Raw genomic sequence first — 18,107 nt, forward strand, 5'->3', positions numbered from 1 at the left:
CTCGCCTTTGCACATAAGCAATCTGAAAACTTGGTTGCTATGCACTGTACCTGAATCACAACGCACATCCTCGACGTGTAACTTGTACACTGTAATGGGTGTACAGGTAGTGTTTTCAGAGCCAAAGGGTATTCAGTTGGTCACAGCGAGAGTGCGAATAAAGGGCGGGGGGGGGGGCGGGGAGCAGAGTAGAAGATGTGCACAGACAGCTATGTGGGTCTGTCCGCATAACGATCGCTAATTGCCTGGGCGATCGCGTGTAGTTAATTTTCTGTGCTCAGCAATTCTCTCCCCACAGGTTGTCATAATGACAGTTGTAAATCCGCCATTTTGCGCTTCGCTGCGACAGGCGAAGCGGCATGAGCGGAGCTGAGAGCGGGTTTAAGGCAGCAGTAGGAACCGAAGCCTTTCTGAGCCCGAAGGCAGCTTGTGGTGTGGAGGAGTGAAATTAAGTCTCCCTGCTGACAAAATGTGATGCTCTGGAGGATTTGTGTTTGAATCCTGCAAGGTAGGCTCAACCTTCCATCCTTCCGAGGCTGGTAAATAGAGCACCATAAATTGGGTAATAGAGCTGCAGGTTATTTGAAGAGTTTAAAAAAGCAGGTTTGATATTTAGGGCTATGGGAAAAAACATGTTGTTAAAATAATATAACCTCCCCCAGCTCAACCTCCCTTTTAAGAGCCAGCCTTTCATGTGACTGTTTTTGTCCTGGCTCTATTGGCCTGTTAATAAAAAGTCCTGAGGAGAACTTTACCATCTAATGATATTAATGCAAGGCATTTGTACTTAATGGGGCTGTTGGATATATGTATTTATATTAATTAGGCCTTTTTATTTTATTCATTTCAAAGATGCCCATGGAAAGTCACTTCAATGTTATCGAAGAAACGTCAAGTGATGTCACTCCCTGTGATGTTAGGTGGATTGCAAATTATAGAGTTGTCATGCACTTTCCCTTTTCTGCTCCTGTGCACTCCCAGCTTGGGGCCATGCGGTTTGCTCTCAATACTGGCTCTGTGAGAGGGGAAGCAACAGCTGTCAATATTGTCCATTTGCTTCGAGTCTATGGAGACCTGAGAGCGGTGGGGAGATGGCAATCTGCCATTCATCGCTCTCATTCAGACCTCTAGAGACACGCGTGGGGCAGCGATCGACATCTGTGTGTGGGACATGTGGGCATCGAGATGGGGGGAGGGGAGAGAACTTTACGAAGTGGCCGCTTCTCTAAACAAGCATCGCAGCACCGACGCTTTACTTTTAATGTTAAAAGTAAAGCGCGGGTGCCGCGATTATACCAAAAGTAATGAAATAGAAAAAAAAATCTATTTCTTTACTTTTGGTATAAATGCGGCACCAGTGCTTTACTTATAACATCAAAAGAAAAGCGCGGGTGCCGCGATTATACCAAAAGTAAAGAAAACAAGCGGCACTGAAAGCGATCGCGATCGATATTGTCAACAACTAGTGGTGCGCGCGCATCACAGAGGGGATGGGGGGGAGGGAGCGCGGCAGCGACAGCAAGGCAAACGCGTGCTGCTGCGCATGCTAGCCACTGTCAGGAATGGGCGTAGCAAAGGCGGAACATGCATCCGCCTTTGCCCAATCGCGCGCCTTTTTTTGTAAAAATAAAAATCGCGAAAGCCTATGCCTGACGGCGAAAGCTGATCACACGCACAATCGTGTGGTCAGCTTTCAAAACCCCATACAAAAGGGCGCTCGCTGCGCGAGCAATGCTACGCACTGCAACGCAGGCACGAGCCCTAAAAAGGAGCAGGTAGAACGGCCCAAGCCATATACCAGAGCAACATAAGAGAAAAAGAAAGAAGGACCACTATTCGCTTAATGGCGCACGATCCGGACACCGACTCAAATTCAAAAAGAACCAGAAGAGATGCAACCGGAGCCTAACAGACTCGCCTATAGAAGGAAGGCTGAACGAACCGGTGCCAAGAGCCTAAAGGCAAGAGCTAGAACCTGAGCAATGCGATTGGAATAGCCGGCGGTAGCAGCAATGTTAAACCTGCCGAAACAGGTAGAAACACGCAGCAGGCAAACGGCCACAGAGACATTAAAGTGGTTTACACCAGAAACTTAAAGAGTGCCCGACCGGGCAGTATGAAGCCAAAGCGAGAACCAACCCACAATACAGACTTGCAAGCAGTAGTCAAGGACCACTGCCGTCAGAAGAGCTGTCCCGCAGGCGTAGCGTTAACAATTGGAAAGAGCCTCAGAATCCGAGACCAAACACTCCAGAAAAGACACTTACAGTGTGGAACACCCAAAAAGGGAGCATTTGTCAAATTGAGAAATCACCCTAGTATGCGGAAGCAAGGAGGAATCTATGGGCAACTTGCAACAGCTCAGAAAAGCTCCCCCACACATCGCAGCCCTGAAAAAAGGTGGCGACGTAGGAAGAGGATTACCAAAGCAACTGACACATATACATCCAAAGAATGCCAATAAAAGGGTAATCACACTTGGGAAAAGAGGACGTAAGGCTCACCGCCCATGTTTAACACAGAGCGCAGCTAAAGGATGCAAAATGAAAAAGTACCACCATGGAAGAAAGGCCTAAGAAGACCTAAGTGGGAGGACGAAAGCCCGTAAGGAGCCGGTGAACTGCCGATTCGGCGTGAGCATCAAACAGTAAAACCCCAAAGGGCAAGTCAACCATTCGCTCCCGGATATTTTCGGGAAAGACTATCGCGTAACCAAGCGTGACGCCTTATGGCAACCGAGCACGCCATAGCATGTCCCAAAGAATCCGCAGTATCTAAGGCTCAGCGGATTGTGAATTCGGCAAGGTCGTGGCCATCCCGGAGGAGGCGAAGGAGATCAACCCGAGCACCTTCAGAGGTGGCCGAAAGCAAAGAATCTGCAGAGTCCCACAGGGCAGAAGTAGCCCGTGCTAGAACACGCATTGTATTCAAGGATTGTAGGGCCGCACTAGTGGAGGCAAAGACGTTCCTGCCCCATGACTCTAGCCATCGGGACTCCCGAGAGGGAGGAAGCATTAGAGGAGGCAGGGAGGGGAAAGCAGTCTGCAACACAAAGCCTTACACATCAGGGTGTACAAAAAGACAAACCGGATTATGCGGAGCTGGATGGTGGCGGTGCAAAACTGAACGAGCTACCGGGTCAAATGAAGCAGGTCGGACCCAGGTACCTAAAAGGGTATCATGAAGGGAAGCTTCAAAGGGTAAAAGCGGCTCCACAGTCCCGGAGCCCTGATGAAGGACCTCAAGCAGGCGGTCGAAAGAAAAGGGGGCAGCATGCTCAAGATGTGGGTGGCCAACGAGACAACCCTCAAAAAAGCCGCACCGGCCTCGGTAGGCCTTCGTGGAGGAGACAACAACTGGGGGCGGGTTGTAAACTGACCCTCCCCAGACAGCGAGGGTGCAACCAATAATCCACAGAAGGGAGCTGAAGAATGAGGATCCTAACGTTGCTCCTGGGGAGGCGAAGAGCCTGCCGGATCTGGGAGCTCCCGAGGAAGCTCAACAAATTCCAAGGGGGGGTACAGGCAACAGTACATCTGGTTATGGTGAGCGGGAAGACGGCGCTGAACTCCCTCCCGAGGCCTCTGGAGAAGAGTCCATAATTCTGCGCTGAAGCGACGCGCGTGAGTGCCAACCCCGCGTCATTAGACGCCGACTCGTCTGCGTCCGGCGTCGACTCGGCGCCAGATTCTGAGGAAGGAGCAGACGCCGGAGCAGACTCCACCTGATCTATGCTAGGCTCCGACTCCGGGGAAAGGAGCAGAGGCAGAGCCGAGGAGGTGAGCCTGACCAGGAGCTTGGGGTGTGCTCAGAGCAGGGCTATGAGCACCTGCAACCACCTGCAGCGTCACAGGGAGCCCAGCGGGGCTATGCGGCGCGGCGGAAGCGCTGTGGGTCGTAGAGGGGGACCCCGGTGAATCGCGCCCTAACGAATCCATGTGGAGGGGGGACCCAACTGGGCCACGCCCTAAGGATACCACATCTCTGAGTCCGGCGGAGAGCCTACAAGAAGCGGAGGCCACGAGGACAGCCCTGGGACCACTGCTGCTCTCGGGGGCCTGAAACGATGCACATCCTGGGACGAGGTGCCAAGCCTCCTCCCCCAGGATGGGCAGGGTTCACGAAGGAGAAGCTTCAAAGCCTTTGTGAGCCTCTCCAGACCATTTGCTGCTTTCAGCAACTGATCCCCACTGGTTCTACCCCCCACTTTGGGCAGGAGAACCAGCGGGAAAAACAAGTGAGGAAGAGAGGTGTGCCCACCTCTGCCAACTCCATCCCTAAGGTGGGGGAGGCAAGGTGAAGCACAACCTAGAGTCCCCCGCCATCTTGAGGATGGGGGGACCCGGCCAACCAGGGACAGGCTCTTGTCCCCTCCCACAGGAGAGTGGCAGGATAGGGGGATCAACCCACCCCAGGACAGGGACCCAGTGGTCCCTGCCCTTTACCTACCTGTAACGCCCCTAAATTTAGTTTTTAGAGGCACCCTGAACCTTCCTTCCTCAGATTCCAGATTCCAAAACAGCAAAGAAGATCAGGAAGAAAGAAGACCTGCTGTGCAGTTGCTAAGAAGAGGAAGACACCAACTGCTTTATCCCCAGCCCTACCGACCTGTCGACCCTCGAACCTGCTCCTGCTTAATCCTGGCACCTCCTGTAACCAGCAACCTCACAAACCCCGGAGGACCTCGCTACCTTGCGATTCTGAGTATCTGGGACTCACACGAGCAGAGGCTCTGCTCAAAGCAAGTATCTAACCCCTGGCATCAGCCCGGAACCGCAAACCCTGCACACTCTGCACCCACCAAGCCTGGCCTGTGCTGGAGTGGACAAAGACCCCGAGGACGTCCCCCCGGTGATTGTGACCCCGAATCCGGCACCCAAGGACTCACCTCGATGCTCCTGACGCCTGCAGCCTCAGAACCAGGGACCCCCCCAACCGTGATCAACAGAGGGTAAGATTTCCCGACACCAAAAGGAACCCCTGCACCTGGCGCCCTGCGGCCCCCTGTGCCTGACTCCTGGGTACCTACCTATCCTCCAACTACCCAACTTACCTCTCGAAGTGGTAGGCACACCTGAAAAATCTTTGTCCCCGAGCTTGAAGCCTTTGTTCATCCTTGAGCTTTTCCATTGCAATCCATTGAGCGCCCGAAGGCTCAAAAGCACCCTGCACCCAGCCGCCCGAGTGGCCCTGGCAGTGCAACTTCTACTCCTACCTACTTCCCCATTTGCCCTGAGCAAGTGACCAGGAGCCCAGCTCCCACAGCCGCGTGGGCTGCTAGCCAGCAGCCACCAACCTAGGGCCCCCTGCCTCCCATAGGATAACATTGGGCCTAACTCACTTTGCACCCGGCTGCCCCTGTGCCGCTGAGGGTGTAACAACTGTACTTACCTGACCATGGGAGACCCTCGAGTCTATGCCCAGAACCTTAACTCTGCCAGTCGAGTGCTTACCCAAAAGCCAATAACTCACTTTTCTTCCATAGGGTAACATTGACTGGTTTCTCTTGAAATTTCTTCTAAGTGTAGAGTTTCTAAACTTTAAAATATTCACCGAAAATCAACCGAGTAACGAAAATGGAAATACTCACCTGCTATTAGGAGAGATCCCAGTGCTGGATCCTGGTGCCCATCACTGACCCTGAAAAGTACTCCCAACCGTACTTACCACTAACTCAATTTTCTCCCATAGGAAACCATTGACTGTTTTTCTGTGAAATGTCTTCTAAGTGTCGATTTTTGCAAACTACAAATATTCTTTAAAAATCGTACCAACTGTGAAAACTTAATTATTTACCCGTTTTAGATAGATGTCCCAGTACTGAGCCTAGGAGCCCAGCATTGGATTACAAAAGTAACGAGAACTAAAACGTATTTTCTCACTTGTTTCCAAGAACTGTCCCAGGACTGAATCTAGGATCTGGTCCTGGAGTTAGAAAAGTAATCCTGAAAGTAATCAATTGCATAGAACTTAAAATTCCCATTGAGCTCAATGTATTATTGTGTTTGAAATTGTGTTACCTACTGCAACAAACTAACTATTGCATTCCAAGTCAATTACCTCTAACAAAGTATTTAACTAAAGCATCTCATTCTGAGAAAGTATATTTTGATACCTATTGTTGGTTCTAAAATAAAACAACCATATATTTTATATACAAATCATTGGCCTAGAGTTCAGTTCTTGAGTGTGTGAGACCATTTGCTGACTGTGAACAAAAAATGCTTTACACTGTCATCTGATACTGCCTTACTGCTCGACCAAGCTACCATTTTAGAGAGTAAGGTTATATTTAACTTTAGCCTCTGCCAAACCTCTGGGGGCTGTGGACTCTGTACACACTATACCTATTTGGGAACAGTATATACAGAGCCACTTTCCTACACACAGGGCTCATGCTCCTGTACCCACACCACTGGCATAGGGCACCCAGCTAGAGGGGTGGCTGATGTATGCCAGGGCAGTGTGTGTTGTGGGCATGGCACACAAGGATGTGTGCCATGTCGACTCTCTGTTTTGTTCTATACCCAGACACTCAGCCTGCAAGTGCAGTGTGTTTGTGTCAGGGTACAGGGCCTCTAAGGTTGGCACAATAAGTGCTGCAGCCATTGGGGGCTTCCCTGGTCACAAGGCCCTGGGGTACCTAGTGTACCATTTACCAGGGGCTGACATGTGGCCAGGGTTTTCCAATTTGGGTTTTAGGTTTCAGCATAGTTTTTAGGGAAGGAACATAGGCCCTGGGCACCTGATTGGCAGGAGCCCAGGGCACACTCAGTCAAAGTACATTTAGCAATTCAGCAAAAAGTGGGGGCATACCATGCAAGAAAGATGGCACTTTCTCATAGAGACTTGTGCCTCGGCGTCGATCGCCTTCTACATGGCGACAACGGAGTGATCTGCCTCAACGTCAAAGGTCTAGCCAACGTTGACTGAGATTTGCTCCTCGACGTTGAGCGTCGCCTGGTTGACGAGAACGGAGGGCCAGTAACTTCGACGCCGATCCTGACGCTGAAGGAGAACAGATCGGGACCTTGCTTCTCGACGTCCACTGTGTTCTCTTTCTCTTTTGCTCGCTGGAGAACTACCTCTTTCAGAGAGGCCATACAGACGAATTCTCTCCCTGTCCTTGATGGTACTTCTCGACAACTTCTTGCAGTGATGACAGGTGGCAGAAGAGTGAGAATCAGGGAGGCAGAGTATACACACAGAGTGTGTGTCTGATCTAGCCTGCTTTTTGCCAGAGGAAGGGCAAGGATCAAATAAGAAAGGCATTTCTGACAGAAAATAACCTTTTCTGGCACACCAAAAAGGTTTACCCCTCACTCTAAAGTCAAAAGACGTCGCGTGAAGTAGAAAAAACCCACAAAATAGTAGGAAAGTTTTGACAGAAAAGTCAAAAAAGGAAGAGCTGTGAATCCATGGTCCTGACTGAAGGAGCCTGAAAGAACTGACCTGTCACCCCTGAGGCATGATGGGAAGCTGGGGGTAATGGCTGCCTTAAAGGCACGGTGCCAGTTTTTGTGTGCAAGTGCTTTCATTTTCTATGCAACTGGTTTACAATGCAGCCTGTAGGCTAACAATGTTTGCTCTTTTGCAGATTTCGTGAGTTTTACTCAAAGAGTTCAAGTGGTACTTGCCCTCCTGTGGTTTATACATTCATTATGTGTTTGCAAAAGCAGTTATTTATTATTGCATTGTTTAGCCTCCTAGATGGGGGCTGCATTGGTATGAGAATTTGATATGTATATTATTATTTCCAGGGTCCCCGCACATGGACGGGAATATTCAGAGCTTATGACCATTGATGAGGATCCCCTGGAAGAGAAATCTAGGTGTATGCTTTTTGAGATAGGTATTGATGTATGCTTCCCAGATATGGCCTTTTTAAATGTAAGCTTTCCATTTTCTGGTTGTGTTAGTATGGCTGGAACCTGCTGTGGGAGGCGTGGAAGTAAGTTTACATGATGGCTTTTAAGATATCTTGGCCTGACATCCAGCTTCTTTGGCTGTTCCTGTCCCTGTGCAAGATCGCTAGGTGTCAAGGCCAAGTTTGGCTTTGACCTCTGTTCCAAAGTGTGTCTCTGGATTTTCATGCGGAGAAGGAGTCTCTTGGCATGAAGGCTTAGTAGGCTGGTGTGGAGACCTTTCTGGAGCAGGTATTTGTTTTTGCGGTAGAGCGGTTTCAGGGAGAGTGGTTAGTGCCTACTGATGAGGTCTTTTTGGCATGGTCTCAGGAATAGAACCACAAATCTATTGATGCTGATGCTTGCCCTGAAGTAAAGACACCTGATAAGGTCCAAACAAAGATCCTCTGATGGGAAGGGCAGTTTAAGTGCAGTCTGTGTCCTAGATGTAGGTTACACTGGGGGCTTTGGTATGGTTCCTCTCCAAAGTCGGAGTCCTTTGAAAAAAACATATTTTGGACTCTGATCTCTCAGGCCTCTGCTCTCTGTTGCAGTATTTCCTCTCGATATCTTCTACACCGGTCTCAGTCACAGGCTCATGGCAGCTCAAGCTAATATTATAGTACTCTGATCGATGTTTCCTCCTGTAACTGATGGCGGTCTTATTTCTAAAGGCCTGCAAGTGAAGTCGCCTCTGAAGAAGTCAACTGTCAAAGTGACTTTGTATCTTGTAATAGGATTCTGGTGCTTGGAGTCTAACAATTGGCTTTTGAGCAGGACTGTCCTGGAGCTCCAAAAAAGAATGTCCAAACTCAGAGGAACTTTTGTCCTTGTAGGTTTTGGACAGTGATCAGGAGTAACCTTGAAACCAAAACCTATCCTTCAAAGAAAAACAACTTGCAATGTTGGCGCCCAACACTTGATGAGAGGAGTGTGCCTCGAATGTGATCTACTGTGGCAGATGCTGCAAAACAATTCCCACCAGACATATGTGGCAAAGAAGAATCATCATGGCTAAAGAGATTACTTAATAAGCAACACCAATCAACTGGGCTCACAGCAATTATGGGAAACCATTCTAATGGATTAGATTTGAACTCTTAATTCAGTAATAAATACCTGTCAATTCATTTGTAGTTATAGAACTCAGTATGCTGAGTTGTGGGTCAGGAATGTTTTCAGTTCTGCTGTTGGGATTTAAGGCTGATGAATGTTCTGCTACTCCAAGAGCTTCCGCTTCATCTACTAAACGATCCATGTAATCCCTAGAAAGAACAAAAAGTAAACTTATCCACAGAGTCACCCCATAAGAGGAGGTACATGTATGCAAATACCTTTAGACATGTTGCACATCTCATTTCTGCACAGCAGAACTTACTGTACACTGAATTTATGCAGTGTAAGAAATGATAACCTGACGGACAGTCAGTATGTGTGTTGAACCTAAATCTAACCCCTTTCAGTAAGATGAAGATTAAATATAAATTCATAGAACACATCTAACTATAGGAGCATAAATGGTAAAATGGCAAGAAAAGACATGCAACCCTGTTCGGCTTTCCTGTCTGCTCTGTGTTTACCTAGCTCAATGTTGTGTGTAACAACGGCCAGGACATGATTTAATGAAGTGGTGCTATTCTGCCCTTTCAACCTTGTATCAAGGCTACATTACGTTTCTCTCTCATTTTGGTTTTGTTTAACCTCTGAACTTTGTCAAATATACCATTTTATGACAGACGTTGGGTACAGTTCCCTCAACTCAACATATGTAGTAACAAAGTAAGTTGTGCGTTTTAATCCTATGGCACATTACATTTTACTGGATTCACTGGGGAAAGGTTGGCTTCCGTAACTTCCCATAACTGGAGACTTAAATGACAATCTTGACATACGTGGTCCTAAACTATGCAATTATGCACACAGTTCTAAACTTTGAAACCTTCCATGGCCAAACCTCTCTGTGGCCATTATCATTAAAGTTCACAGGATTGCTTTTTCTACAAATCCCAAACTACCTTCCTACCATTATGGAGGGCAGACGCTGTTTTGGGGCATACCTTCCGGAACTCTATTGCTCCTAACTTGAGACTTAATAACGTAGTTATTCAGTTGGTTAAAATAACTAATAGCTCTTCTCTAAAATGTTAAGATCCTGCCAATTTACCAGTGGGCGACATGTTGATCTGATCTTCCCCAAGGGCCACAAAACTCTCATCGGTGTACAAGTTATTTTATAAGAGATTACAACAAAATTTCAGTCACCTATGGGAGAATATAGTGGAAACGTATCCAATATTTTAATTCTTTCCCAAAAAAGCACGGAAACCAGTTGATTCCTCAATAGGCTCCTTACCTCCAGTGACTAGACTGTGCCCCTTCCCAGGCACTAGTGACTAGCCACTGGGTCATAAGGACAACACCCATGAGAAGACATAAGATGCTTGTTAAACACTTTTTGTGGAAGGGATTCTAGTTATCTGGGTGGTGAATGTTTGGGGCCTACCATTTTAGATTTTCCCTTTTTATTTTGGGCATTATTTGGGAAATACAGCTCCATCGACTTCTAGTACCAAAGAGGTCATCAAAAGAACAGATTTGTGCCCAGTCCACACAACTATCTTTTACCAAATTTTCAAGTCTGATGGAAGGAGTTTAGCCCTGTCTAACAAACAGAGACCCAAATGCTTCCAGAGAGCCTTGTTGCACCAAACCAAGCAACAGATATTGGGGATAGAATGAATGGTAAGGAGCTATAAACATTTGAGGCTGCAAGTCGAGAGATGATACAAGCATCTTCTGTTTTTTGTGTGACTTAGTTTAATAGTTCTGTTTTGCTCACCTGTTCAGCGTTCTCTCTTTTCTAGAGTAAATAACTGACTAGACATTGATGTTATTGAATGCTATTGAGTTTCAGTGCCTCTAACCCTGTCGAACTCCTGGACTAAGCCTTCATTGTTCACACTTGTCACCGTGAGAACCACATGCGTAAAAGGAATAACATAGCTATCCAATCGGACAGAACCACTATTGAGCCCCTTGAACACTAGTAACCAAAACGTGTGCAGCCCAGTAATCTTCCACCATCTCATCCGGAAAAAAAATAGTTTCTAGAGGTGAAGTTATTGACCACAGAATCAAAAAGTCAGAGCTTTAATGCTACATCCTGCACTTGACTTAACAGTCACCTTGGTCAGGCACTTTCACTGCCTTTGGTCAGCCCTTTCACTGCCTGGTTATTCAGTTTCTTTATTTGAATGAATTTACAGATCTCAGGTGTGTTAAGTGCTGTGAAACATTTTTTGGGGTAGGCAGTTACTTCCTTTATGCACTTCTCTCTCCTCGGGTACTGAAGTCAAAGTTTACTCTTTGAGGTAGTAGGGACTAGAAACTGACTCAGAATGACATAATAACATTCAAACATAATGTTCAGCCAGTGACAACTTCAAAGAGGAACAGAGCCTTTATTCACATATATGTTAGACAAGCAGTAGAAAATATGGCATTTAAATAACACCATGGGTTACTAGCAACTCTGAAGGCCAAGGATCAATAAATTCTGTCATACAGAGCTAAGATGATACATGGTCTTACAAATACCCTCTATGGAATAGTATATATACAGCTGCACCGAGGCTCACTCCGATATCTTTGTGACTTGTTGGATCTTTTATTACGGAGTTCCAGTGTAGCAAATTTACCAAGCTATGTCTGCCTCTCCGTTTGAAAGGCTTTGGATACAAGGCTTGACAGCTCTAATAACAATTAGGTCCCATACTCCAAAATCCTATCACCCAAATAGTAAGGCTACCACCCAAGAAAGGTGATGCAGTTCAGTGGTTTGTTCAAGTGAATTGTGGCCTGGGGTCTGGTCACTGAAGTCCTGGCAGGGCATCATTCAGATTTTGTTCCCATCACTCTTAGCTTTCAGAGAGGTGGGAGATATTGTAGTTTCATCTGCACTCAGTCATTCCCACTGGTAGTACTTAATTTTAGAGGCCTACACGTCAAACTACTGATTGCAGTTGAAATTGGTTGTGGGACTGGTGGGGTGTAAATCATGGTATCTTCAAACCAGTAAAGCCTAGAAAGACTGTTCAATGTGTTCCATATCAAGACAGCTGGCCCCACTCAAAAGCCCAAAGACAGAGTGCGAAGACCCCCCTTAACCTGCTGACCACAGTACCTCACTTTTATGTTTATTTTCCACAGCTATGCAAAGGTACGAGTACAAAGCAGGTCAGGAAGATGCAGGATGAAAAACAAGTTACTTATCTGTACACTTTGGTTCTCCAGTATTGATATCTTTCATAGATTCTCATGCTTGAATCTTCCCCGTCGTCATGGTGGGAGTCTCACGGTAATAGAAAATATAGCAGTATGAAAGAAAAACTCCATGAAAAACCAATCCAAATGCATCATTCTTTTGCAACCCATCACCATTATTATATGGTCCAAAAGTTAGCCAATGAGACGCCAGCCCTGAGATCACAATCCCCAGCAGAGTCACCATACCTCAGATTTCCAGCACCAGTGTGAGCCAAGGATAGTATCATGAGGTAAAAGCGGTCTACCTAACAAACGGGGAGGTGGGCGGGCTGCATGTGAATCTATGCTATTTGAAGATGACAGAGAAAGTTCTCTTTGGGCATTTAATACCTAGTGATGTGCATTTCCTTTTGAGAGGCTCATGAATGAAAAGATAATTTTCTTTTACCAAAAAGAAGTCAGCCTGGATCTTGCTTATCCTCATGGACATCAAATGGACTGAGTATGACGTTTTTTCCCACAATAACAGTTAATTATTGCTTCAATTAGGTACATTGTGCTCATCATTGTGGAAGATGCTCTCGTTAGAGGCTTGGAACATGATGTACAAGACGTCCTGTATATCCATGCATTTCAGATCACTTCTCCATTGAAACAAATCTTAACTTTTGGGTAGAGCATGGAAGGTTTATCACCCTCTTTTCTTTGCAGTAAATTTCTTGTTGTATAGGAGAAGCAACACCACAGACTAGCATCGCATGTGTGTGGTCGTGGCCAGAGCCCCTTTTGTCAGCTGAATTCTCCAGCATTAAATCTTTCATGGATTCACATGCTTCCCTGTTGTCATGGTGGGAGTCTCACGGTAATAGAAAATATAGCCGTATAAAAGAAAAGCTCCATGAAAAACCAATACAAATGCATCATACTTTAGTAGCCCATCACCATTATTATATGGTCCAAATGTTAGCCAATGAAACGCCAGCCCTGAGATCACATTTCCCAGCAGAGCCACCATACCTCAGATTTCTAACCGCACGTCGTGTGAGAAAGAGTATCCCTGAGCTCTGCTCAGTTTTTCTCTCTGTGGTGAACTTATGACCTGGCTTTCATTTCAGTATTTCTCTGGAACAGAGGTATTGTGAACTTCATTTGGCAAAATGTCTGAAGGCTCTAAGAAGAGGCTTTTCAGACCATGTATATCTTGTGGGAAGGCCAGACTCTTCTCTGAAGACCCCCACAATGATTGCTTATATTGCTGCATCATCCACATGCTTGCCGAAAGAGATTTTCCCCATCGAACGGCATATCGATAATCTTGGTTTGAATTTCCAGCTGGAACGAGGTAGCCTTAAGCCAGCCCTGTCTGCGAAGTGCGACATCCCCTGCCATCTGTCTAAAAGGCACTGCAGAGATGTCCATGGCTATGTCTATCATTTCAGAGGCTGCCCAGGCTCCTTCTGAAAAATTTGCATGGCCTCTTCCGTCTTATCCTCAGGAAGATGAGATAATATAGGCGCTAAATCAGACCACATTTGTCTGTCATACCTGCTAACTATGGCCAACGCATTTGAGGCTTTGATGGACGCGGCCGCCATCACAGCAAAACGTTTACGTGCGCCATCTAGCTTTCTACCTTCTTTGTCTGGCGGAGCAAAACATGAAGCTGCCGGGTTCCTACAGCGCCTCTGCACTGCTTGCATGACCACCGATTCCGGTCTGAGGTGACCTGTCAGACATGCCGGAGACGATTCTGGAGCTTTCTATTTCTTTTCTATTCTCGGGACTGATGCCAAAATAGAAGCTGGACTTTTCAGAATTCTTAAGCCTTCCTCCTATATATAGCTCACTATAGGGATGGTCCGGATCGACATTCTCGCGGAATCTTTGAAGTCATAAGAAACAGTCTGCCTGTTTCACCGGAAGAGGAAGATCAAACCTTTTTGAGGCTCTCTCCATTAGCTCGTGGAATCCTCCGATGTCCTCAGGCTGAGATTTTGCTGGTGAAGGAGATGACTGAGCAATATATTGATCCCATTTATCGCCCACAGGCTCATCCTGTGTCAACTCCCCTTCTTCTGGTTGTTCTTCTACATCGCTCTCAATATAGTCACCTCTGATGGCTATTACTGTTGGAGGGCGCGTTTTCTGCTAGGCTTGCGGTGGTGCTGTCTTCTCAGCAGTGGGTGCGCTTTGCATCTTGCTTGGGGTGTCAGACAAAGGGGCATTCGCTTCTGGAAAGCGCCTATGATGGTCCTTTATCATGTGCCTCAGATCCGTGACCAATGAAAGTGCCACTGACATCGACTCTGCTCTGGCTATTGGAGGGGTATCCTGCTCCTTAGAGTCATAAGTGTCTTGAAAAGATTAATATCTTCGTGAACCTGAAAGAGGATGGTCTCTAAAAGAGAATTCCTCCTGTAAAAATGTGGATTCGTCATGATATTCCTCCTCATCTGTGTCTAGACTTTTTATTTTTAGTTGAGAGGGACTGTACGCCGCACCAAAAGAACCTTCCTCCTCTGATTCCTGCATTTCCAGTAGATGGGATGGAGGAAGAGGTGAGACTTTGCTCCAAGATGTCAATTCTGATGATGCATCAGGCATAACCAAAGATCTTTTTTCTTTCCGTCGACGAGCCCGTCGACAGTGGAAACCTCTTTATTGAAACAGTCATCAACGATCTTTGCAAAATTGGTGACTTGAATGCCATCGTCGACTAGGTCGTCATTGTGACTGCCATCGACGAAGCTGTCGTCGTCAGAGTTGCCGTCGTTGACAACGTCTTCATTGGCGTAACCGTCGACAATACCATCACTCATCGACGGAGTTGTCGTCGACAGTCTTTTTCTCTGTAGACTTCTTGTGAGGAGTGTGAGGCACTGACGAAGAAACCTTCTTAGGAACACCTTCAGGAGGTTGTAGCTCCAGTCCCTTGTCCTTTGACTTACTGACCAACAGTTTTTTAGAGTCGGTTTTAGAAACAGAAGGCTTTAATTTTCTTTTTGGGGTGGAACGAGCCTCTTCCTCCTCAAAACCAAATTCAGATTTTGATTTCTTTTTCTGAAACCATAGAAGCAAACATGCCTCTCTATACTTAAGATATTTGGCAGAGAAAGTCCTGCAATGCTTACACTCCTTAGGGATATGTTTAGGATGTAAGCAATATAAGCAATCATTGTGGGGGTCTTCAGAGAAGAGTCTGGCCTTCCCACAAGATCTACATGGTCTGAAAAGCCTCTTCTTAGAGCCATCAGACATTTTGCCAAATGAAATTCAAAATACCTCTATTCCAGAGAAATACTGAAATGAAAGCCAGGTCAAAAGTTCACCACAGAGAAAAACTGAGCAGAGCTCAGTGAGACTCTTTCTCACACGACGTGCGGTTAGAAATCTGAAGTATGGTGGCTCTGCTGGGAAATGTGATCTCAGGGCTGGCGTTTCATTGGCTAACATTTGAACCATATAATAATGGTGATGGGTTACCAAAGTATGATGCATTTGTATTGGTTTTTCATGGAGTTTTTCTTTTATACTGCTATATTTTCTATTACCCTGAGACTCCCACCATGACAACAGGGAAGCATGTGAATCTATGAAAGATTTAATGCTGGAGAATTCAGCTGACAAAAGGGGTTCTGGCCACGACCACACACATGCGATGCTTGTCTGTGGTGTTGCTTCTCCTATATAACAAGAAATTTACTCCAAAGAAAAGAGGGTGGTAAACCTTCCATGCTCTACCCAAAAGTTTTTTTTTTTTTTAATTTGCAAAAATCTTTATTGAGATATTGCACGATACATCGGAAAATGCATCACTTCTTAATATAGACTGTGGCAATATACAGACCCCCCCCCCCCCCTTCACCATACCCCAACAGCGATGAATTAACCATCCCTCCCCCCCGCCCCTACAGATTGACGATACAGCTACAAGAATCATAGCAGAAAGTCCAATCGAGTACTGTTCACTTCATTGTCCTTTAACACAGTCCAACATCAATCCCCAATATGTCATTTATAAAGCAACAGCGAAACCTCCCTCCACCCCGGCAGGTGAGCTCCCTACGCTCTGCTTTGTAGGACATCCTCTCATGTCAGGAACCAGATGTTAGCCGATCCTACCCCCAATTCGGCCGGCACATCCGGGCATTTAGGGCGGACTCCTTCCCGGGCACCTATCTACACCTTTCAAGCACAGGCCTCAATCCCCCTCTCGCCTCCCGCCCCCAACGTTGCGTCGGCATTCCCTTCCGCAGTCCTCTCCTCCTGTGCCGACAAATATGCAGTTAAGGGACCCCATATGTCCCGCGGACGCGATCTCATAGGAAGAAGGTCCGCATAACCATGCAGCTGCTCCTGCCATGTAACCATTGAAGTAACCCAGTCCTTAAACTTGGGGGCCCCCCCCCTACCCCACCTGCTCGCCACTTGTCTCCTGGCTAGTAACAGTCCCATGGCTAAGAATTTCTTATACTTAGTATTAATAGTCTGAATCAGTCCTAAAAGAGCAACCATGGGGCATGGCTGCAACTGAGCCCCTATCATACTGGAAAGACCCGCGAATGTCAACTCTCAAATGTACAAAGTCTGCCCCTGCCATCCCGCAGCGTACGCACCTATCACTATCTCGGAGCCCAAATCTATGCAATTTAGCAGGGGTGTAGTATAACCGGTGCAAAAACTTGAAGTGGATAAGGCGCAACCTGCCATTGTCTGCCTGCAGCTAAATTCCCACTGTTCATCCATCAATGGAATAGCCAAGTCTGCATCCCATTCTCCCCGGGCACGGCTGGGAGCGGACTGCGCCGCATCCTGCAGGTGTTTATATAATGGCGATATTGCATGACGGGGGGGGGGGGGGGGGGGAGTGGTGAGAGTGACGTCTGTATAAGCGAGTGCAGAGGAGCAAATAAAGCCGGCTCCGCGGGGAAGTCGGGGGTTGCCGCTTTAATGGTTTGACGGAGTACGGTCGGCACATGCTCACCAAAAAACTGATCCCTCGTGTGGAACTGCCCTGCCAGATATAAGTCTCCCCAAGTATAATACCGCAGGCTATCAAGCATCCTTCGACAAACCCCCTCCTCCGTCACTGGAAGCGCAGGGTTCCGTGCCAATACCACTTTGGGCGAATACATTACAGAGGATCCCAATCTGCGGGCCACCCGCTGCCAAGCTCGTATAGTGCAGTCCACCGTAGATGGATCCCGCGTCTGTTCCCTCCCTGCTACGAAGAGGTAGCCCGACAGGGGTGTAGGAGCCATATAGCCATCTTCGACCGCCAAGTGAGGCATAAAAGGCGGTGGGTGGAATCAATAAGCGGCAAAGTGCGCTTGTGCACAATAATAATAAAATTCAAAATCAGGAACCTCAAACACCCCTGGTGGTATGGTAGCATAAGCGTGGCCATGTTAAGGCGCGCCTGCTTCCCACCCCAGATGAGTCGCGTGAGCTGTGATTTTAGTGTACTAAAGAAAAATCGCCCTGGGTGATATGGGATATTAACAAACAAATATAATAATTTCGGCAGCAATACCATCTTGATCAATGATATCCTCCCGGCCATAGACAGGGGGAGCCGCAGCCATTTGGTAATGTCAGTAATCTTATCCATAGCTGTCCCATAATTGAGCCTCATTAATGCCTCCCTATCTCTGGAAATATGAATACCCAAATATTTCAGGTCTTCCGACTCCCACCTTGGGGGATAATCCATAGGGAATGGAGTCGTTGCATCAGTTAAGGGGAAAACTGCTGATTTCGACCAATTGATTTGTACACCCGATAGGACTGTGAATTTGGTTATTTCCCGCAGTATACGGTTGAGATGGACTTGGGGCCGATTTACATATAGCGTCATATATCTGCATATAAAGAAATGAGCAGTTGCCTGGAAGGATATATCAGTGCTTTGTCATTATGGTGTTGTCGAAGCGTCGC

The 18,107-nt window shown here is 46.9% G+C and overlaps 1 protein-coding gene across 9 annotated transcripts in view; it reads right to left on the bottom strand.

Annotated features, from left to right (window-relative positions):
* MIER3 (MIER family member 3) overlaps positions 1-18,107 on the bottom strand; it is a 242,296-nt gene that overhangs the window by 21,122 nt on the left and 203,067 nt on the right. For all 9 annotated transcript variants that reach the window (XM_085631370.1, XM_085631374.1, XM_085631376.1 and 6 more), the window contains one exon: positions 9,024-9,169. In XM_085631370.1, coding sequence (XP_085487496.1) covers positions 9,024-9,169 — 146 coding nt within the window. The remainder of the gene's footprint in view (positions 1-9,023; positions 9,170-18,107) is intronic.

Source organism: Triturus cristatus, chromosome 2_1, assembly GCF_964204655.1.
Source record: "Triturus cristatus chromosome 2_1, aTriCri1.1, whole genome shotgun sequence".
Lineage (NCBI taxonomy): Eukaryota > Metazoa > Chordata > Amphibia > Caudata > Salamandridae > Triturus > Triturus cristatus.